The 25,074-nt window shown below is 34.6% G+C and overlaps 1 protein-coding gene and 1 long non-coding RNA gene across 6 annotated transcripts in view; one reads left to right on the top strand and one right to left on the bottom strand.

Annotated features, from left to right (window-relative positions):
• Positions 1-25,074, bottom strand: part of LOC114339129 (uncharacterized) — a 163,746-nt gene that overhangs the window by 56,713 nt on the left and 81,959 nt on the right. For all 5 annotated transcript variants that reach the window (XM_050654898.1, XM_050654901.1, XM_050654902.1 and 2 more), the window contains one exon: positions 14,722-14,897. In XM_050654898.1, the coding sequence (XP_050510855.1) occupies positions 14,722-14,897 (176 nt within the window). The remainder of the gene's footprint in view (positions 1-14,721; positions 14,898-25,074) is intronic.
• On the top strand, positions 8,117-20,452 carry LOC126887398 (uncharacterized). The gene is made up of 2 exons (XR_007699051.1): positions 8,117-8,459; positions 19,954-20,452. It is a non-coding gene; the product is annotated as an uncharacterized LOC126887398 (long non-coding RNA).

The following is a 25,074-nucleotide window of genomic DNA, read 5'->3' as shown; positions in this document are numbered from 1 at the left end:
TAGCTTGCAATTACGCGGCAAGTACGCAGAAGAATTCTCGAAGGTTAGGTACCCCGCCGAAGAGAATCAGTTCCACACGAAACTTTGCTGGTGTTACATCGACCCAGCGGTGGAGCTCATAGAGAAGCCACCACCTTGCCGGCATCAATAAGATATTATCGCCATGTGAAACAAAGTGAAGAGTTTGTAGTTTGTTTCGTGACCATGGAAGAGTATTCGTAGAAAGTTTCACTCCCTAATTTTGGGTTTTTGAAGTGAAAATTCAAATACGCGGTACAAATGAATTGCGTAATTGATGGCCGGCCTTGCGTGGTGATGTTCTGTTCCTGTTCCCCTATTGATGTCCCGATGAGATGTTTGTTTTATGTTCCTGTGTTCAAGTTTCCAGTTTCCCAAAGCCCCTTTGTATTATGGAACGATTCCATGACCCGCCACCAACAAAACCTGAGCTGTCGTTCGCAAAGAGGCTTTATGTGCCTGCTCCTTCTACTTTAGCCCATTTCGACCCCCCCCCAGTAATCGTGTAGTTCGTCTTATCCCTGATCCCATCTGAGCAGACATGTAAAACGATTCACAGTGAGTAGATTAAAAAAGAGTAAAAATTTTCTGAAGACTAAAATACGAAGCATCTATTTTTGACCACGAACTCATATGCAACACGCAAATAAGCATGAAGAACATGAGTTTCTTGTTGCAATAATAAATATTTTCGTTCACTTGACCGTGAACCAGTGCACTTAAAGTAAACCGAGGACCCGAATCCAATAACTTCAGAAGGCTGTAGCTTCAAAATAATAGTTGTTCAGACCTAGGTTCCACGGACTTTTTAATCTACGCACTGAGAACTATCATTAACCGAACTTTCGTTAAATTTGACCGGGGCCATTTTTGGATAAGGAGTGTTACGGGCAGAGACATGGCTAGCAATAGACCAGGCTAGTTATATGCCACTCAGTGCATCGAGGTGTAACGCCAATATCAAGTACGGTGGTCTAGCTATCTTTGTCTGTCGTGCGAGTGTGAGCGTATCTACCGAGAGGTGGGAGTAATGGAACGACACAAACACAGAGGCGGCGGCCATCATATGCTAGAGAGAGAAAGCTAAGCGCCGGTAGAGAGAGATAGATAGACCACGTGTAGACCACCGACCCGAACTGCTCTGCGCTCTGCGTTACACTATTTTTAGGACCTGGCCTAATCTACTTGTTATTATATCTATGGTTACGGGGTCCTTTGGATATAGCTCTTACTCTCCACTTCACCTTTGGACTTGTGCCGTTGGTTGCTTTTACTTGGACGGTGAAAGCCACCCCTTCTCGGAGAAATACATAAACTTTCTAATTCTAAGCAAATTTTGTTTTACAGAGTTTTTTCACTAAGTCAATACTTTTCGAGTTATTTGCTAGTGAAAATGTACATATCCCCTCCCTAGCTCCACCACTAGCTTGACTAATTATTTAGGTAAAAGGAAGTGGTTCGTTAATTTTATCGATGAGTTTCTAAAGATATATTAGAGACTAATTTCTTTTTATTGCTGTAGACAAGACAAACAAACAATAAGTTTTTTTCATCCCATCAATGTTGGTTTAAATGAAAAAAAAATATTGATGTCTTTAATGAGTGTATAACGTCACGCAATGTACATGACCACACGACATGGATACGTATTTTTTTCTAGGAATTTATTTGTTTTAGCGTGTAGTTAACAAATTGCTGTAGTCGCGTGCTTTTAATTTCAGTTTTGATAATGCGAAAATATATACCTATCCGCAGTAAGCTGCTGTTTTGCATCGTTTACCCGATAATCAGCTTATACGCCATTTAAAAATTAATTTCGAATCATGTAAGAGATTTCCTGTTAATCCCTTTACTTTATACAGGCGTTTTAAAATAGTAATACGAATAAATAAGTTAACAATAATAAGATTCGTCGATATTTAAAATACTTTAATTAAAAACACTAATAAAGAAATTAGGTTGAATAAATTCACCAACCCCTGTTGAGCTGACCCTCCCCAAATAGCGCTAAATTAAGAGCTATTTCTGAGCTGTCATATCCTGCAGATTAAAAATTTTGAGCTACAAGCTCAGCTCAGCTTTGAGCGTTACACTAGGCAGGAATTTAATATTTTTTGGGGGGAGGGGCTGAGTATATCTTATCCCGGATATAATTCGTATAGCGAGGAAGAATCGTCAAATGGGTAAAAACACATAAAACTAATCCAAAGAAACCATTAGGAAGACCACCGAAGAGATAGTATGACAGCTGGACATCAAGATCGCATGAGCAGGAATGATGGAATAAACAGGACTATGTCCTACAAGAAGAAGAAGAAAATCTAAAGCATAGTCTAAGATTAAGATTATGACTGATGACAAAAACATTGAATAAATAACCCGGTTTAAGTAAATGGAATCACATCTGAATAACATAATAGTAAGCAGTACAAAACATCAGTTAAATAAGACAGCAGTTGTTTAAGTATTTCCTAAAGAAGGCCTGAAGAAATAAGTACATAATATCTAAAGGTATGTAAATTGGGGGTATACAAACTAAGTGTTAACTCCATACTTACGTCTAATATGGAAACTGAAACCCAAAAAAGTAGAACTAAAATCATTTTGGTCTCCAAGGGCCATAATAGTTAGGGATGAAGAAATCAACGAAGGAATCACAAATGTGGTAAATAGACATGCAAGTTAGAAGGAGTTAGAATGGAGAATTGGGTCTTTCGCAATGGTAATGCATTTTGTTTTCTGCGTGGATATGTTCATGTTGAGTCGTCAACATGCTTGATAGAATCCATAAAGTTGTCTTTGTAGGTAATCCTCGTCCTCTGCAATTAGGGCTTCATCAGCCGCATAGCACACTATACTGATTCTACATTGGCCGAGCCTGTATCCTAGTTGTAGCGATTCCATATCTTATATTATTTCATCCATTAGCATATGAAGGATAAAGAACTTATTATGAAGAACAAGAGTAAATTAAGAGGAACGCGGTACTTCATTGAAAGTGATCTAACACAAACCGAAGCCAGACTACAGAAAGAGTTAAGAGATATGGCGAGAGAAGAAAAAGGAAAAGGTAATGAAACGAAAGTCGGCTATCAGAAAATATGTATAAACGATGAATGGTGGAAATGGAACCATAGCACCGAAAAATTAGAGAAAATGGAAAAAAACTAAGTCTAAACAAACACAGTGGACAGATAAATACGGAAACGAATAAGGCACGAAATATGATTATGATAGGACAATGGAATGTTAGAGGGACTTTTGAAGTAGGGGCACTAAAAAATTTATCAGATACATTGGAGAAATATGAGATAGATATTGCAGCTATACAAGAAACTAAACAAAAAGAAAATTTCTGCATAGAAGGGAAGCTATGTATTCTTAAACAGTGGAGACAGTGAACGTATATTTGGAGTTGGATTCCTTATAAAGAAAAAATTTGCCAGTCTGGTGATAGATTTTGAGGCAGTCACAAGCAGATTATGCAAAATAAGAATGAGGGGAAAATACAGAAAAATATCCCTTATAAATGTACATGCACCAACGGAAAATACAGAAGAAGATGTTAAAGATAGCTTTTATGAACAGTTAGAGCATCTGTTCTACCAAATACCATCATACGACACAAAAATAATTGTAGGAGATTTCAATGCCAAGATTGGCAGAGAGGACGTATACAAACAAATAACAGGGGGGAAAAGTAAACACAGGGAGAGTAACCTGAATGGAAAAAGAGTAATAGAATTTGCTTTCGAACACAATATGCGAATTATGAGCACTTATTTCGACCACAAAGAAATCCATAAAGGTACCTGGGTATCACCAGATGGACAAACAGTAAATCAAATAGATCATTTGCTAATAGAAGCCAAACATGCAAGAGCCATACAAGATAGCCGAAGTTATAGAGGTGCAGATGCAAATTCTGATCACTTTTTAGTCAAAGTCAAAATGGAGCAAATAATTCCCACAATCCCTAAGACTAGTTGCACAAAAATGAAAAGATATAACGGTGCACTACTTCAGAATGAAGAGGTTAAGAAAAAATTCAAGCAGAAAATTGAACAGAAAATAGAAAGCCAGACAACAGTAGATGATATAGAAAGCAGATGGGTACAGCTAAGGGGAAACATTCAAGAGGCAGCCGACTTAGTATTACTAAGAAAAAGACAAAGTAAACAAACAGACTGGTACGATGAAGATTGTAAGAAAGCAATTAGGGAGCGAAATAAAGCCAGAATAAACAGCATAATGAGAAATAATGAAGAAAGTAAACAAGCCTATGCTGAAAAAAGACGGGAAGCAAAGAAGATCTGTAGAAGAAAGAAACGGTTAAATCTAGAGCAGAAATTAGACCGAATTGAAGAAGATTTTTTAAATAAACAAGTCAGGAATTTCTACCAAGAAATAAAACGCGACCGAACCCAGTACAAAACCGCATCAATATATTATAAAGATGAAGAGGGAAATCTGATAGGTGGAATAGATGAAAAATTAAGAAGATGGGCCAATTATTTCCAGAATATATTATGCACAGACGATCAAGACGAAATAGAGCAAATGCAACTACCACATGAAGAAGAAAGAGACCCAAATGTGAATGAAGAAGTACCTACCAAGGAAGAAATTATAGATATCATAGAAAACTTAAAAAACAACAAAGCACCGGGAGAAAACGGTATCATTGCAGAGTTTTTAAAACATGGTGGCGAAGGGCTTCAAGAAGAAATCACCGAGTTAATATGCGAAGTGTGGATCAAAGAAAATATACCCAATCAGTGGAAAGAAGCTATCCTATGTCCTGTACATAAAAAAGGAGACGTTACAGATTGTAGAAATTACAGGGGAATAGCTCTACAAGATACAGTATATAAGATTCTGGCCATATTAATTAGAAATAAAATTAAAACAAAAGTGGAAAATTGTCTAGGTGAATATCAAGGGGTTTTAGAGCACAAAGATCGGTAATAGACCAAATTTTTGCAATGAAACAAATTTTATCTAGCTCATATGAATTCAACCTAGCATTAAATATGTTATTTATTGATTTTAAACAGGCATACGATACCATAAAAAGAAGTAAAGTATATGAAACACTAGAATATTTTGAATTTCCACCAAAAATAGTACGATTGACTAAATGCATACTTAGTGACACTAAAAGTAAAGTTATGATAGAAGGACGGGTTTCGGATAGCTTTATCACCAATAGAGGCCTGCGACAAGGTGACCCGTTATCAACAGATTTCTTCAATTTAATTTTAGAGAAGATTATACGAGAATGCAATATCTATACTAAAGGCACAGTTTATCATCACAGGCATCAATGTGTAGCATACGCAGATGATATTACCTTAATAACAAGGAGACCTGCAGAATTAAGAGAAATCTTCAATAGACTAGAAAGAACAGCCAAGGAATATGGTTTAGAAATAAACGAAGAGAAAACGAAATATATGGTGATGAAGGGAAATGAAAATCATCTGGGACAGTCCTTTAAGATACAAAGCCCAAGTAAAGAATATAACTTCGAAATTGTCGGCCAATTCGATTACTTGGGAGTAAGACTAACAAATAGGAACGAAGAGAACCAAGAAATAGCAAAAAGAATGGCGAAAGGTAGTAAGAGTGCTGGAAGTCTAAATAAGATACTGAGGTCGAAGATAATATCCAGAAAAGCAAAAAAACGAATATATACAACAGTTATCCGACCTACGGTACTCTATGCTAGCGAGACCTGGACATTAAATAAAGATATGGAAGTAAAATTAGATACATGGGAACGAAAGATCCTCAGAAGGATATATGGAGGTTTAAAAGAGGGGAATATCTGGCGAAGAAGAACGAATGAAGAAATAATGCAAATATATGGACAACCAAAAATAACAACACTCGCCAAAATTCAAAGATTAAGATGGCTTGGGCATATAGCAAGAATGGAAGAAGGAAGAGTTCCCAATCAACTAATAAACACGGAGGCTGGTACAAAAAGAAAAAGAGGACGCCCCCGAAAAAGATGGTTGGACTCTGCAAAAGAAGATCTGAAGTCGCTGAGGGTACAAGATTGGAAAAACCTAGCACAAGACAGAAAGAAATGGAAGAAAACAATTGAAGCCTTGGGCCCCTAAGGCCTGTTGAGCTGAACTATATATATAGCATATTGAATAGAAATGGTTTGAGGCTGTCTCCCTGCCAGATTCCTCCTGGTGTTTGTATGTTGGCTGTATTGGTGTCGTTTGTTTTAATTTTTGTCGTGTTGTCATTGTTTATTTGTTTTATGACTTCAACAATGTTTGCCGGTATCCTTTTTTAGACATTTATAACCCTTTCGTGGGTTATCAATGTGGAAAGAGAAATGTGGGACGTAGGAGGATTTCCTGGTTGCGAAATTTAATAAAGTGGTATGGGTGCAGTTCAATACAGTTGTTCAGAGCTGCAGCCAACAAAGTTAAGATTGCTGTGATGGTAGCCAACCTCCGACAGGAGGCGGTACTGCAAGAAGAAGAAGAACCCTTTCGTAGACATTGATAACCCTATAAAAGGAACCGATAGCAATAGTTTGGTATGTATGGTAATTGAGTACAAGCCTACTAATCATCGATAACTAGAAAAATAAAGAACTAAACAAGACGAAAATCATTCAATATTATATTATATTGCCGAAGCAAAGCTGTGTAGCCAAATAGGACAAGGCGCTGTCGAGAATGTTGTGGGATCATGTTGGCACAAGAAATAAAAAAGGACAAAGGCTGATTTAATTCTGCCAAGACACGGATATGATTGTAACGAGTACATTTTTTAAATTACATCCAAGAAGGCTTTATATATGGAAAGCTAGAAGATATGGATACCCCACCGAAAATCATAGGACCAAATTGATTTTTTCAACATAAACAAAAGGTTTCCAATTCTATCACCTCAACTAAAATATATCTAGCATCTAGGCGCAGATGTCTTCTCAGATCGTCTATTAGTTGCAAATATCAACACACGACTCAAAATAGTTCATGAGAAAATGAAGCTCAAATAGTCCAGGAACCGAAGCTTTTCACCTCGCAATTTTTACAGAATGAATCGATTTGCTTGAAAATTTGAAAATACGTAGTGGATAGTTTAAGGATCAAAATCTATATGATGCCGAAAGGCGCTTTTACCATAGGGGTGGTTGCCACCCCATCTCGAGGGTGGAAATTTTTTATTATATTTTGACTACAAAAGTTGATAAAAACGTTCATTCTAAGCAAAAAATGTTCTATACATTTTTTTGATAAAATTAATACTTTTCGATTTATTCGCTATCGAAAGTGTTAGTTTTATATCGAAAAAATCAATGTTTTTCGATATACAGGGTGATTGATTAGTAGGGTAAAGCTCAATAGCTCCGCTATAATATTAGATAGCAATAAAAGTTAATAACAAAAATTTTAGCCACCTTTGAGCTTCACATTACAAAATTAGTTAGAATGTTACAGGGTGTTCGATAACACAGTGGCAGACCTAACTTATGTTTTTTTAAATGGAACACCCTATATTTTATTTTATATTCGAAATCCTGTTAACTTCTCCATCACAAAAATATAACGGTTTGTAATGTTATACAGGGTATTTACAAAGTTATAACCAATTTTGTATGAAAATCGTAACAAGTTCAACTCCCTGTATAAATAAAAATAAGCACATAAAAAACAGCAATCAATGGTTTATTAATGCCATATTTTTTTATTTGTTGTCAAAATTTTTAAGAATTATTGATATTGCTAATTTTCTTTATATCAAATACAGGGTGAGTCAAAACGGAAGTACATTATTTTCTCAGTAATGTTAAATGGAACACCCTGTATTTTATATCATTATTGAAAAGTAACATTAACGTACTTTAATTTTTATATAACATTCCCTACGCCCAAATTTATTAGTTTTCGAGATATTTTCATTTTTCAGAGCAAATTATTTTAGGTGTTTAAATTTATCTAAATTTTAAGTAAGCCATGACTGAATTGACAATTGAAGATAACTGATTATCAATCCGGTAATCAATGTAACACTGTAGCAAATAAAGAAATAAAAATAATTTATTAGTAATACAGTCGACCACAAACCTCCGAGCAAGGCGGTCGCATTCAGTCCAGTATATTTTAAAACATTTTATATTGTAAACGTTAATTTCGATTTGTGTACAAAATGTGATTATTTAAATGTGATTTTAATTATCTACATGTTTTAATATCAGTTATTTGAACGTCTCCGTAAACTTGTTCTAATAAATAAATTCAGTTTTTATTTTTAATTACATTTTTACAATTTAACAGTAAATAAGTGTTTTCAGAAGGCAATTAGTGATAATAACTGAAGAAAATATTCAACAATTTCATACCAGTGGAGTGGAGTTAAAAAGGGATATCAAATGAAATGGTGTGCCAACTCATCAATCCGGATATCAGGTGAATAACAATATGTCTTATCAACCATATTTTTTTCCTACGTCAATGTCACAGCCCCAAACGGGTTACCTTGATCAAAACCAACAGGCCATATATCAGCAAATGCCAGGCTCATCTACTCAAGTGCAACCAATTTTTCACAACCCACAATATTTTTCACAACCAAATCCTTTACCTCTCCCCCCACACTTAGTATATCAAAATTCACAAAATCCACAGGTAGTCCAACACATGAATGAACAAGCAGCCCCTAACTCTGAATCTGAAGATAAATGGGAGACAGTAACAAATAAAAAAAGAATAAGAAGTCCCGAAGTGGAAATATCCAGGAAACAAGCAAAATTAAGTGATTGTTGGCTGCAAAAGCCACTAGAAACAAAAAACTCGTATAGTATCCTTACAGAAGAAAACGAAGAAAGCAAAGACGAAGCAAAAGATCAAGAAAACGATACAAAACATGTACCTAAGCCCCCACCCATAACCATCTATAATGTAGGTGTTGTCCAACACATTCATGACCTACTTAAACAAACCGCAGGAGATAAATACACGATTAAAACCATTAGTTATGAAACAGTAAAAGTTCAAGTCCTTGAGGCCGAACATTTTAAAACACTGATCACTGAACTTGATAAAAGGAATACACAATACCATACTTTTAGGCCAAAAAGCGAAAAAACATTCAGGTTTGTCATAAAAGGACTGCATCATGGTACATATACTGATGATATAAAGGCAAATCTAGCAGCACAAGGACACGAAGCAGTGAACATTCACAATATAAAACATTATGTATCAAAAACCCCCTTGCCAATGTTTTTCATTGATATCGTATCGAAGGAAAACAACAAAGAAGTTTATAAAATAGAAAAATTAGGAAACAATATCATTAAACGCGAACCTCCTCGTACGAAAAGAACAATCCCCCAGTGTACAAGATGCCAAGAATACGGACACACCAAAACATACTGCCGCAAAGTACACAGATGCGTAAAATGTACAGGTAATCACGAAACAAAAGATTGTCCTCGAAAATCACGTGATGACAAAGTAAAATGTGTCAATTGTAACGGTGACCACCCGGCTAACTATAGAGGATGTCAAGTTCACATTAAACTACATCAGAAATAAAAAATATAATAAAAAAATTTGTTACAAAAATATATTAAAAAAAAAAATAAAAAAAAAACAGAGTAAAAAAAACTTAGTAGTAGTAATAGTTTTAGATTTAGATACTAAGCATATATTTTGTAAAAGAGAGAATTCAAAACACATTGACTGGCCAGTTGGTTGCTTAAACCAGTGCCAATAAAACATAAACACACACACACATATAAAATTGGTTATAACTTTGTAAATACCCTGTATAACATAACAAACCTTTGTATTTTTCTGATGGAGAAGTTAACAGGATTTCGAATTTAAAATAAAATATAGGGTGTTCCATTAAAAAAAAAACATAAGTTTGGTCTGCCACTGTGTTATCGAACATCCTGTAACATTCTAACTAATTTTGTAATGTGAAGCTCAAAGGTGGCTAACATTTTTGTTATTAAATTTTATTGCTATCTGTTACTGTAGCGGAGCTATTGAGCTTTACCCTACTAATCAATCACCCTGTATATACTCATTTACCATTCGCTCAATTTTTGCCGTAGAAAAATTTTTTTTAAACTTAGTTCTTGGGAGTTAGATAACCTACAGTTTCATATTAAAACATTTTTTCATATATCTGATGCTAATCTTTCTATTCTGAAGAAAATGGCATATTTTACCAAACTACAAAAAGTTGTTATTCGCTTTTAACTCCAATTTTTTTAAATACTATCATTCTAAGCCAGTCAAACTTCTAGAATATATTAATAATGCATAAATAAAGAAGAATAAATAAGGCCAATGACTAAAAACACCGCTATAATTTACATAATTATGTTTCCAATTAGATTTCTCCTTTTTTTTTCAAAAAAATATATTGATTTTTTAACCGTAACCTTTTTAATTTTTATCTTAGAAAGTTTGGTGAAAAAGAATTTTGTAGGTTTTTACAAGGTCTATAAGGCTATTAATATTAAATCCTTTTAAAATACTCAGTCGTAAAAAGTGGTGACTTTCAAAGGGTTGGTAAAGGTGGTTTTTGCATGTTATTACCAGTTTTAATTGTCAATAGTTCACTCAATTTTTACCGTAGGAAAAATTTTTGCAAAACAAGTTCTTGGGAATTAAATAGGCTACAATTTTATATTTAAACATTTTTTCGTATCTCTGATGCTAATCTTTCTATTCTGAAGAAAAGGGAATTTTTTACCAAACTCCAAAAATTCGTTAATTATTCTAAGCCGGTTAAACTTTTAGAACCTATTAATAATACATAAATAAAGAAGACCAAATAAGGTCAATGACTAATTTTAATTAGGGTGGTGATTAGGGGTTTGCTTCCGATCACTTTTTCGCTGAAAAAAATTGGGACTGACATTATTTTCATTATAAACCACTTAATTTGTGAGCCAAAGATTTATTTTGTATTTCTGGAGATAGATATTTTTAAATACTTCAAATTAGTTTAAACATTTTATCCTCAAGAAAAATAAGTGAAGCTAAAGAAAAAGAAGCTGTAGAGAAATGTACCGAAATAGAAACGTGTGCTTTTAAAAAACGAACACAAATGAAGCTCATAGATACCAATGGAAAATTAATCATTGACATCCAAAAGATGAAAGACAAATGGAGAACATATTTCTAAGATACTTTTTCAAGATCAAAGAACGGATTACAGGCATCCATTTTCAGAGAGGATCAGGGGCAGATCCAGGGGAGGGCGATGGGGGCGATCGGCCCCCCTCTCAAACCAAGTTATATATAAAGATTATAAAAACATTCATTTATTCATTTATTTTTTATAGAAATTTAGTAAGCGGCCACCCCTTTTGACGATGCTGAATCCGCCACTGGAGAGGATGACGGGCATGGACATACTTAAATCCAAGGTAGAAGAAGCAATAAAATGAATGAAAAACAGGAAAGCTGTAGGGCCTGATAATATCGAAGCTGAATTTTTAAAACTCTTGGAGGAAGGGAAGGAGGAATAAACTGGATCACGGCTGTCTTCAATAAAATATACAATACAGGAATCATCTCAGATAAATGGCTAGAATCAGAATTCATAGTGTTACCTAAAAAACAAGGGGCTAAAAAGTGCGAAGAATATCGAACAATCGGCCTAATGAGCCATATGTTGAAACTGTTTCTTAGAAGCATCCATGGAAGCAGGGCCTATTTTACCACTAGGAGAGTGAGGCACCTGCCTCGGGCCCGCATTTTGATGGGGCCCGGAAAGATCATCAAAAAATTTTTATTGCAATAAAACAAGATAAATTTTTATATTTGTCAACTGTGGTCTTAGAACCACATGAGCCACACTTTGAAAATCTTTCTACGTATCATCCACAGTAGAATCAGAGATAAATGTGAAGAAGACCAGGATGAAACACAATTTGGCTTCAGAAATGGACTGGGAACCCGGGTCGCACTCTTTACACTAAATGTATTATTGCAGAAATGCCGAGATCAAAGAAAAGACGTATTTGCTGTATTTATTGACTATGAGAAGGCCTTTGATCGAGTACAACATCACAAATTAATTAAAATATTAAAGAATTAAGATGTACAAGATGTACGAATCATAGAAAAATTATACTGGCGTCAAACAACGACAGCTTGCATAAAAAGGAAATCAACAGAAATATGCAAAATATAAAGAGGTGTCAGACAGGGTTGTATACTGTCCCCACTGTTATTCAATTTATATTCAGATAGAATATTTAAGGAAGCGCTCCATATTTTGTAATGGGGTGTGAAAGTTAATTAAATTTTGATAAATACAATCAGATATGCAGACGATACAGTTATTTTAAGTGATGATATGAATAGATTACAACACCTTTTAAATGCCATTGACACAGTGGGAAGAGAGTTTGGCCTAAACATAAACTGTTCAAAAACAAAATACATGGTATTTAGCCGTTTGGCCCATCAAGATTCACAGTTATAATATGTTGATGGTCATATAATTCAAAGAGTACCCAGTTTTAAATATCTTGGTTGCCATATTACTGAACAACTAGATCCAGATAAAGAGATAAAATGTAGAACCGAGATAGCCCGCACGACATTTTTAAAAATGAGGTCATTCTTTTGTTTTGATAACTTGCAACTTAAACTTCGAAAGCGCATGATTAAATGTTACATTTGGTCAGTCCTCTTGTATGTTGTCGAAGCATTGACATTAAAAATATTGACCATTAATCGTTTGGAGGCCTTTGAAATGTGGCTGCACAGACGTACACTGAAAATACCATGGACGGCTACTCTGACAAGTGTGGCAGTCGTTAAGAGAGCAAATGCTGCCCGCGAGCTGCTTGATAACATCAAATATAGAAAGATGGCCTATTTTGGACACGTAGTAAGGGGAGACCGGTATAATATTCTTCAACTTATTATGATGGGTAAAATCGAAGGACGCAGAGGAATTGGTAGAAATCAGGCTTTTGGTTGAATACAAGGAACTCTTGGGAGTGGACAGGAATAGAGAAAGCAGAACAACTATTTAGAATAGCTCGAGACAGAGACAGTTTCGCCATGTTAATCGCCAACGTCAAGAGGACTTGATAGGGCACGATAAGAAGAAGAAGAAGAAGAAGAAGAAGAAGAAGAAGAAGAAGAAGAAGAAGAAGAAGAAGAAGAAGAAGAAGAAGAAGAAGAAGAAGAAGAAGGTCTTAGAACAATTAAAAATTTTGATATCAATATTAACTAATTAACTTAATTAATATTATTATTAAATTATATTTAGGGGCCCGAAAATTATGTAGTGCCTCGGGCCTGATTTGAAGTAAAATAGGTTCTGCATGGAAGAATTTATAAGTGCGAGGAACAAATATAGGACAGACAGTTCGGGTTCTTTAATGCAGTGGGTACCAGAGAGGCACTTTTTGGAGTACAGGTCCTGATTCAAAGATGCAGGGATGTTAACTGCGACGTGTAGGTACGCGTGCTTGATCGACTATGAAAAGGCATTTGACAGAGTTCAACACAAAAAGATTATTAACATTTTAAAAGAAGCAGACTTGGATGACAAATACCTCAGAATAATTTCAGAACTCTACTGGAATCAGACCGCATATATGAAAATTAACGTAGAAGAAACAGATCACCTAAAAATACTACGTGGAGTTAGACAGGGATCTATCCTATCGCCGTTGATATTTAATATGTACTGAGAGAGAATTTTTAATGAGGCTCTATACGGAGTAGACGAAGGTATCCTTCTAAATGGAGAAAGAGTAAATAATATTAGATATGCCGATGACACCATGGTGATAGCAGATAGTTTAGAGGGACTTCAGAGGCTGATGGACAGAATCAACGAGTACAGTCAACAGTACGGACTAAACATTAACACCCAGAAAACGAAACAAATTATTATCAGCAAGGATAATATAAACGGGGCTGATCTATATATTAATGGAACGAAGATAGAGCGCGTAAAACAGTATTGCTACCTGGGAACTATTATAAATGAGCAGTGGAGCAACGTACAGGAAATAAAGTGCCACATAGAAAAGGCAAGAACGGTCTTTAACAAAATGAGCTCCATTTTCAAAAGCCACAACATATCCCTCGATACAAAAATGAGACATTTGAGATGTTATGTTTTCTCTGTATTGTTGTACGGAGCGGAGGCATGGACGCTTACAGACACCACTATTAAAAAACTTGAAGCATTTGAGATGTGGCTTTATAGAAGAATGCTGAGAATATCTTGGACAGCAAGGATCACGAACAAGAAAGTCCTAGGAAGAATAAAGAAGGAATCGGAAATTGTGTTTACCATCAAACGCATAAAACTGAAGTATCTGGGAAACGTTATGAGAAATCAGCTCCGTTACACCCTGCTGTAGTCCATATTGCAAGGTAAAGTCAAAGGTAAGCGAGGACCCGGTAGAAGGAGAATATCATGGCTGCGGAATTTAAGAACATGGTTTAAGAAAACTTCAACGGAACTGTTTGGCGCAGCGAGCAAGGTTATGATTGCCAATATGATTTTCCATCATCCGAAACGGATAGGAACCAGAAGAAGAAGAAAAAGTTAAAGCAGGATACGAAAATATATGTTTACTTCCGCATATAAATTCATGCTCTATAGTCTATACTCTATTCTATTCTATACTATAATGATTTCTAAATCTAATTAAAAATCTGAACTCACCTGTCGCGTGGGTGTCGTTTTGGTCGGAGATTGACTGGGCCACTTCATCAGGGATACCGAAGGGCTCCTTACCACCAGAGGCTGAGGCAGGTCGGACTCCGTCATTGCAGGAGAGATCGTCGACTGCATCGGCAGCGGCTCGCCCCCCGCCCCCGTCATAGGACCGCACCGCGGCTCTGGAGGAGAATAACACACGAATGTATACAATTTCACTGCCACCGACCTCCCAAGCTCTATAATATTACGAGGGAGGTGCGGAAACACATACATTATTTAAGTACAAAAAACCGGTTTATTTTTTCTGATCGGATTTCTTAAATATTAGATGACAATCCTTACACTTATAGTAATCCTAAATAAATGTGTTTTAATAATTGTGAAACTTCATATATGGTGTATTCCACGAATATACGTCTGTTTTGGATTATCGCGACAACGAATATTTTACTTATTTTAGTGTGCAACATAAGAAGTACGAAAGTATTTTGCTCTAATAATTACTCCAATAAACAACAATATAATTTGCAATTTACTTTCGTTCTTCATATTTTGCACAGTAAAATATTCGTTGTCGCGATAATCCAAAACAGACGTATATTCGGGGATGGGGTATATCTACTGAAATTAATCTATAAATACAGGGTGTAACAAAAATACAGGTCATAAATTTAATCTGGGACCAAAAATAGTTCGATTGAACCTAACTTACCTTAGTACAAATATGCACATAAAAAAAGTTACAGCCCTTTGAAGTTACAAAATGAAAATCGATTTTTTCCAATATATCGAAAACTATTGGAGATTTTTTATTGAAGAGAAACATGTGGCATTCTTATGGTAGTAGTATCTTAAGAAAAAATTATAGTGCAATTTAGACACCCCATAAACATTTTATGGGGATTTTGTTCTTTAAACCCCCCCAAACTTTTGTGTACGTTCCAATTTGATTATTATTGTAGCACCATTAGTTAAACACAATGTTTTAAAAAAATTTTTGCCTCTTAGTACTTTTTCTAGAAGTCAGTTTTTATCGAGATATTTTACTTATTTGTCAAATCCACCACATATTTGTATATGGCTAAGTATATATGGAGACTTGATAATAATAGGATAATTTAGTTATGATTTACAATTTTAGGTATATTTTGAACCATATTAAAAAAGAAGCCACATCTCGATAAAAGGTGCCTTATCGAAAAAATACAAAGAACCAAAAAAGTTTTAAAAACACTGTGTTTAACTAATGGTATCGCAGTAATAGTTTAATTGGAACGTACACAACCATTTGGGGGGTTTAAAGGAACAAAACCCCCATAAAATCTTTATGTAAACATATTAGAAAAGAAGCCGCAACTCGATAAAACCTGCCTTGTCGAAAAAATACAAAGAGCCAAAAAAGTTTTAAAAATATTGAATTTAACCAATGTTATCACAATAACAATTTAATTGGAACGTACACAAAAGTTTGGGGGGGGGGCGGGGTTAAAGGAACAAAACCCCCATAAAATTTTTATGGGATGCACAAATTTACCTATAATTTGTTTAAGATATTCCTGCCATAAAAATGCCACATGTCCATTTTCAATAAAAAATCTCTAATAGTTTTCGATATATTCGAAAAAATCGATTTTCATTTTGTAACTTCAAAGGGTTGTAACTTTTTTTATGTTCATATTTGTACTAAGGTAAGTTAGGTTCGTTCGAACTATTTTTGGTCCCAGAATAGGTGATTTAATTTATGACCTGTATTTTTGTTACACCCTGTATAAGTAATGAGTGGAAAACAGATTATGTGACATTTACTAAAATTTTGCTATATTAATAATACATTGTTTCCGGTTTTATAGGCTACCGTCTAGAATTATTTCTGAGATTTCATCTAAAACTGCCGAAGAAATTATCACAGATGATGTAGTTACGATCGGGGCTGTGTTTCGCTTATTGCAGATGCCATGGGCTCGGTCGATTGGATTGTATGGAATTATTTACGGGAGGCTTATGTTCAGCAGTGTACTCAAAGAGTATTGCCTTCCACCACCATTGATGCGCACTAGAGATGAACCGCCGCGCCGGCAAGGATATAAAACGACGTTCGCCACAATAGAGAGGACAGTTTTACCAGAGCTTTAATTTAAGAACAACTCCACTGGCCCTATAGTACTGCCTGAAGGCCAACTGCTTCTGCTAGAATGTTGATCTAGTAAGAGCTCCCGAAGTACTGTTTCCGTTCCCCATCAAATCGAGTATTGATCGATTCGTCCACCTCTAACCTAGATAGCTCGATCAAAGAACAAACTGACCCAAAAAAAATAAAGGAAGGATGAAAATTTGGGAATAGGTAGTTGAAATTGTCTATTATTATATTATAAGAAAAAGTTTACAATTCTACATCCCTTCCATTTTACAAAAATGGGGGGGAATGCCCCTTCTCGGGGGTGAAAAATATACACTCAAAATAAGTCCGGAATTTGATAAAATGACTAAATCTAAGCAACTTTTGTTCTATAGAATTTTTTCCCTAAGTCAATACTTTTCGAGTTATTTGCGAGTGAATATGTTCATTTTTAACAAAAAAAAAACATGATTTTGGACGGTTTTCGGCAAATAACTCAAAAAGTACTTAAGTATATTATCGAAAAAAATATTCACAGCAAAAATATAGCTTATAAAAAAGTGAAAAAAAGATGAATGCATGAAGTCTATAGACTCAGGGATGGCCAAATTGTGGCTCGCGAGCCACATGTGGCTCTTTGAAGGATTATTTGTGGCTCGCAATAAATGTACCTGACTTAGTTTTAATTTTTTTTTGTTGCAAAATATCTTAAATTACTGACAACAAATATAAAAGACTAAATGTAAGAACACGACTTGGACAATGAGAACCCTTATGATTGTTGCTATTCAATTTGGCCTTAGAATATGTAATAAGTAAAATATCATCTGAGCTGACAGCAGGATTTGCGAATTCAAGATCAAAACTATTGTTGGCCTTTGCTGGAAATATAGGTGCAGTCGCTCATTCTGCAAGACACGTGAGAGAGGTGTTTTTACAACTCGAGGAAGAAACAGGTAGTCTGAGCCTTCGAATAAATGAAGAGAAGACGAACTACATGCTAGTAACCAAAAATCCAAGACCAAGAGTTAGGCAGAACATACCTATTAATTACCACAACTTCGAAGTAGTAAAAGAGTTTAAATATCTAGGGGCGGTAATCACACATGACAAGTACATATAAAAAGAGGTCTCAGCAAGAATAGCTGCGTGGAATAGAGCGTTATATTCCCTATCATTATTATTAAGACCTAAGCTTTTAAAAAGATAATCTAAATTACGACTGTACAGCCAATTATTCGCCCTACATGAACTCTACATCAGCGGGAAATAAATAAGCTGCTGGTATTTGAAAGCGAAGTTCTCAGAATGATATTTGTCCCTCAAAGATATTAATTGACAGAAGAGTGAAGAATGCGCCGCAGAGCTGAATAATTGGTGACTGTGTATGGTACCTACTAAAAACATCGTCAGACTTATATAAACGCTAAGATAAGATGGGCAGGTCATGTGGTAGATCAGAGGAAGACAGAGTGTTAAAGACAGTGTTCCGAGAGACGATAGAAGATCAGTAGGCCGTCCCAGAAAAAAAATGGAAGGATGATGAAGAATTGAACTATCCTTATCCTGAATTAGTAAAGGCTGCTTGTAGAATTATTTGCATATTTGAAACAACGATGTGAACCATTTTATTTCACTTTAAAAATCGTGAAATCCAAACAGCGAGAGAAAAATTTAATACATTTTTACACTTTAAATAATTGTTTAATTGCGGCTCGCAAAAAATTTCAAATTTTAAAAATGGCTCGGACTATCAAGGAGCTTGGCCACCCCTGCATAGACCAAGTAGAAGCAAAGTTGTAGCTAATGAAAAGTAGGTTCTTCTTCGTCAAATTCCAAATCGAATATTTCAACGTGAAATAACCAAAAAACGGAGCACTTTTCGGGGAAAACGCGTTAGAATTTTCTTAAAGTGTTAAAAAAAGGTTTATTTTTGTTAAAAAAAAACTTCTAACATTAAAAGTAAGTGAGTTACGCTCCAAATAGTGTTGGTCCCTTCTATTTTTTGGTTAAAACAATCGCGAAATCACCGCTTCACAAGTTACTTTTCTTATGTATTCTTTTTATATGATCTGTAAGTAAGTTTCATCGGTTCAAAGTGCTTATTTTTGAAAAGGTTGTAGTTAAAATCACGAGCTTATGCCAATTTTAAACAGCCATAGCATAACCAATTTTTGTCTAACAAGCAAACAAAAAATCCAAAATATTCAGAAAAGCAAAACGTACATTTTATTACTCTTTGAGATTTTTGGTATTAATAGAATTTTAAGTTTTTTGAAAAAAAAATTAATTTTTAATTTTAGGGGTTGCTAATTAGGGGTGATTTTCGCGATTTTTTTACCGAAAAATAAAAGGGACCAACAATATTTTGATCGTAACTCACTTACTTTTAATGTTAGAAGTTTTTTTGAAAAACAAAATTAAACCTTTTTTTAAACACTTTAAAAAAGGTATAATGAGTTTTCCCCGAAAAGTGCTCCGTTTTTTGGTTATTTCACGTTGAAATATTCGATTTGAAATTTGACGAATAAGAACCTACTTTTCATTAGCTACAACTCTGCTTCTACTGGGTCTACAGACATTATGCATACACCATTTTATTTTACTTTCTTATAAGCTATATTTTTGCTAGGAATATTTTTTTCGATAAAATACTTACTTTTTCAGTTGTTTGCGAAAAACCGTCCAAAAACTTTTTTTTTTTGTTAAAAATGAACATACTCGCAAATAACGCGAAAAGTATTGACTTACCGAAAATCTCTATAGAACAAAAGTTGCTTAGAATAAGTTATTTTATCAAATCCCGGACTTATTTTGAACGTATATTTTTTCACTCACGAGAAAATATTTTTCACCCCGTATTTCCCAATTTTTGGAAAATGGAGGGGATGTAGAATTGTAAACTTTTCTTGTATAATAATAGACAATTTCAACTACCTATTCCCAAGTTTTCATCCTTTCTTTATTTTTTTTGAGGTTTTCGGAAAATTGTGTGTTTTTTAATCGGGCTAAGAATAAGTAGTAATTATTCTTTCTTACTGGCGTGTCTGTGTGTAGTGACTAACGCATCATATTTTCGTTTCCATTTTTATAACATTAACAGTATTTATTTTTCGCAGGTATCAACAGTCGAAAATGTGTTATCTGGGACATAGAATAGTGAGGGGAAATCGATATATTACAACTGATCCTTAATGACAAAATAGAGGGCCGTAGAGGTGTAGAAATTAAACATGTTTCTTGGTTAAAAAACATTCGTGAATGGACTCAGATATCAAATGCAGGACCATTATTTCATATTGCAGAAGATCGAGAAGCCTTCACAATGGTGTTCGCCAACGTCGGATAATTCTGATATGGCAGGTGAAGAAGAAAATCAACAGTGGATCTTCTCAACAAACCAGACACTTTTTGACTGTTAACCATTTGACATTCATTAAATTGTTAATTTCTCATAGCCTACTTCAGGCTTGTTTATTAAACTAAGCAGAAAATTAGGATTTATTGATGAAAACCATCGCTAGTTGTTAACGTACCTAACTTTTTTATTATCCAACATAAGCAAATGAATTAAAAAAGAAAATGTTAATAAAGCGTAAGACTATAATTAAGTTTTAATTTAAATATTTTTTATATGCTAGAATATTCCACAGGGTTTTCCGAACTTTAAGAAAAAACACAGTATAATTGTTACACCCGGTATAAAATGACATTTACCTGTCTAGCAACAATATTATTACAATAATTTTCTTAAATAATAAGGCTATAACATAGTAAAAAAATCACTCAAATCGGACAACTGGTTTAGGAGATTCGAGACATCTAACGTGTACAATTCAACGAGTGAGTCGATTATTTTGCTCTCAAGTGTATTAAGATAACACTGGCTGGAAAAATTACTGGCTCTTCGAATTGCATAACCAAGACTAAACCAAAGATAATTTCGTAGAAAACTTAAAAGAAGATCAAGACATTTGGCCTACGATATTCGCGATTAGAAACAAAGTATCTGACCTCTGGTGGAATAAATTTAAACTACTATAAGTGGTATAAACAAAACAGAAGATTGTTGATTTGAATGAAATTTGGTCACTATTAAGAAATTTTTAGTAAATTTCAGCATTATGAGTACATACATTAAAATATTTTGAATCAAAGTAGTGTAGGAAACAGAGGTTGAACCTTGCAAAATGGACACAAGTCCGGTTTTATTTTTTCTCCGTTATATCAAGAGGTACTTATTATAAGACTAACTTTTTCTGAAAAAATTTCGCCCCGGAACCCCCCTTTTCACCCCTTTAAACGGGGTAATTTGTGGTTTTTGCGGAACATAGCCCTTCCTGTACCTTTTACAAAAACTTTTTTTTATAGAAATATGAAGAGGACTATATTTTCTACGATTTATTTCCCGACAGCATATGTCTATCATCCACCGTTTAGCGGGGGTGGTGCCCCAAAGTTGACAAGTTTTTAAAAAAGATGTTTTTAAAAAAATATAATTTTCCCTAACTGTAACGGAAATTACGAAGAAATCCTGCGGTAATTATTCATAAATAAGTGATTGATTTTTTGGTATAGGTTTCACTTAAGGGTAATTGCCCTATTTTTAATTACAGGGTGTTCCATTTTAAAAAAACCCCTTTTTATACCATCTGAACCGTTTATGCTAGAGTAAAAAGACTTTCACCGATTACCCATGTACTGGTGCTATTTACAAATTTGTATAATACACCCTCATTTTTTCCCCGGAACCACCCCAAAAAAAAGAAGAATTAATAAATAAAGTGATTTTCTTGGAATCCTTCATACACAATGTCCTTTATTAATATGCTTCATATATCATTTTGTGCACGATATTATTACCCATGCATGGACACCAAAAGCGATTTCCTAGTGCAACCCCTGTAGCCAATTTTTCGCAACATTTTTCGCCAAATTCATGGGCAAAGACGGAGCCATACAAACCCATGAAAAAACATCATACCTCAAGGAGTGCGTTCAGGTTGGGCTGGATTTTCTACAAAGTTATCTCAACCCGCAAAAGTCAGTCATTAACCAGATAGACTCTCACAGGTACTAGAAAATAGAGAAAGACTAAGACCAATAGTAGAGTCTATAGTATAGTATAGTGTTCTTAGGTCGACAAAATATTCCTCTAAAAGGCCATCGTGATGATGGCTTTCTGCTTCTGGATGAAGATGTTGGACCTAGCAATGAGGGGAATTTGAGGGGAGATTTAAAATCGCATCAGGAGATAAGACTCCTAAACAAAACCTATCCACAGCATCTTCCCGAGCAACATACATTAATAGCACCAGTCAAAATCAATTGATAACATGTTGTCGTAAAGAAATAATTCAACAAATAGATGAATTAGAGTCAAAGTGCAAAATATCACTCTGCCATATTTGATGAAACGACCGACGTATCCCACGTGGAGTGGAATAGCTTTTTCTTAATTTGAGATACATACACAATAACAACATTCATGAAGAGTTTGTCATCAGAAGTTCATTGACGCTTATGAGAACATAAAAGTATTTAGTGAAAATCAAGAAAGAGGGAAACAGTGCCTGACAGAAGAAGCTTTGGGAAAAATAGTATTAAATGTGTTGAAAGAACTGTCCTTGGATCCGAAGGAATGTGTAGGAATCGGTACTGACTTTAATAACGATAAGTTTTGAATGTCTTTATGGCATTCAAAAGTGTGTGAAAAGTACCTTAAAACTCACTATTGTAACCCTAATTTTTAAAAATTACTCCCTGATACCCCTCCCCAAAAAAATGTTCATGGCCCCTCCCGAAAATCAGTCCTGGATTTGCCCTTGCCCTGCTATTTAATTGTTATTCTGACTTAATATTTAACGAACCACTGGAGCATTCCAAGGATGGAGTCAAGGTGAAAAGTATAAATATCAACAGCATCAGATACGTCGAGGATTCGGTGTTGTTGGCGGACTTCGACTTGGATTTACAACGACTGATCGACAGGCCCAACTCGGCCTTGAACAATTTAGTATCAAAGTAAACATTAAGAAAACAAAAGTGATGCCAATCTGAAAAAACCAAAACGTAACTCAACCCTGGACCATAGATGGACATGATTTAGAACATGTCCACAAGTTCAAGTCCCTGATATAATATTGGATCGATAGCAGCCTAAATCTTGGTGTAGGAATAAGATCGAGACTAGGACAGGCCAGAAAATCTTTCGAATAAATCAAAATACTGCTATGTGATTCTCGAATGAAACTCGAAATTCGACTACGTTTATCAAAATGCTATGTCTGGTCGACTCTTCTCTATGTAGTTGAGACATGGATCCTTAAAACATCAACCGTGAATAGATTGGAGGTCTTTGGAATGTAGATCTACCGGATAATGTTCAAGACTTCATGGACATCGCATACCTCAAACGAAGAACTGCTGTATAGAATAGATAAGGAACGAGAACTTTTCAACACATTGAATATTATAAAAAACATCATTATCTAGATCACATACTCAGGAATAATAAGTATGTACCAATGTGTTAAAATAATAGTGAAAGGAAAGATCGAAGGAAAGAAATAACTAGAAAGGTAGAAACTATCATAGCTAAGAAATATCCGACAATGGAGATGACTAAATTTTTAACAGCTAATAAGAACAGCTAAAGAAAGAAAAGAGTTTGAAATTGTAGTAGCCCACCTCCAGTGAGGAAGAAAGGCACTTAAGAAGAAGAAACCAGAGATAATGTCATAGAAAACTTGAAAAGAAGGTTAAGACACTTGGCCTACGATATATTACGAGGATGACGATGGCAATATCAACTAAAGAGTATAGAGCATAGAGTTTAGAGTAAAGAATATAAAGTATTTATTGAAATACCCCGATATTAGAATCTAATAGAAAATCCTAGCGATTTCGCTACTTACCGCTCAGGATTATAAGGTTTGTACCAGGTGGTGTTTGTTGGCAGAGAGTGGCGGATAATGACAAAAACGGCAGGCGGCGTGCCGGAAAGGCGCAACAGAAAAATAGGACCTTTCGGCATCAGACAGAGGCCGATAATATCTTTAGCTCATGCGCTAAAACTTTAAATATTAGATCTTACTGACGAAAGAGAAGTTTCAAAATAAATATTTGAAAAGATACTCCCGCAGTTTGGAATTGTTTTATTTATCAAGTAAAACTTTCCTTACAGACAAATTTGGGGTGGTTGGTGGTGATTTAGAATTTTGGGGTATATACGAAAGAAGTTATTTATGTAAATGAAGGTCGACTGAGAAATACACTCATCGCCACTAAACACTTTTTATTAAGTTTGACAATTTATAACTTTATTGTTTGTACTCCGATTTTCAAGATTCTTGCATCAGTTTGTAAGTACATGTATTGATATCGTTTGTTAATATTCCGGTAACAAAAAATTTTGCTTACATGGTAATATACGGGAGTGAATGGAAGCGTTGTATTTTCTCTTAACTTTAAAAAATTCTGTGAAAAAATTGAATAGTCCAGGGCGGATCTGTTTTGAGATGGACGTTGAGAGGTGACTCAAATTTTTTTGCAGAAATTGCTTGAAAATAAATCAAATAATAATATTTGAGTTATCCTCCCTCTCAAAAAGGTCCGGAACATTGTTTAAATAATCAAAATGTCAAAAATTGAAGGAAAAATTCGATTTTTTTCTTCGTTTTTTGATTATAACTTTAAAAGTATTCATTTCCGAGAAAAGTTGTGCTGACATAAAAGTTGCGTATTTAAATTTCCTACAATATAAAATTGGTTAAAATTTTAAAAAATAGTCACCCTAGTTTGAAAATAGCAATAATTGCGAAAAAAACATACAAAAACAAGTATTCGCATTTTACGTTTTTCAACCATTTATGCTACACTTAGGACCTTCATATTTCACCCAGAAAAACTTTATGATACAGTAAAACAATACTGTAAATTTCTTTAAGATCGGTTTAATAGATTTTGCAAAATAAATTTTGCAATCCAGCTTTCGCAAAAAAAATTCATTTTTTCAAAATGTTACAGGACTGAAAATAAAGTAGATAGCAAGTTAAATTTTTTTTTGCTTATAGAACGGTACTGTACCTTTCATATTCAATTTTCAAAATTAAAATCGATTAATTACCACGGCGTCAGAAAATTTTTGAAATAAACAATAATTTTTGGTGCTACGCGCAGGACAGCGGTGTTCGATTCACACAAGTTGATTTCCACCAAAATTTCTTCCAATCTTTATC

Source organism: Diabrotica virgifera, chromosome 6, assembly GCF_917563875.1.
Source record: "Diabrotica virgifera virgifera chromosome 6, PGI_DIABVI_V3a".
Taxonomy (NCBI): domain Eukaryota; kingdom Metazoa; phylum Arthropoda; class Insecta; order Coleoptera; family Chrysomelidae; genus Diabrotica; species Diabrotica virgifera.
Note: the sequence above shows the minus strand (reverse complement) of the source record. Positions and strands in the feature narration are given on the sequence as shown.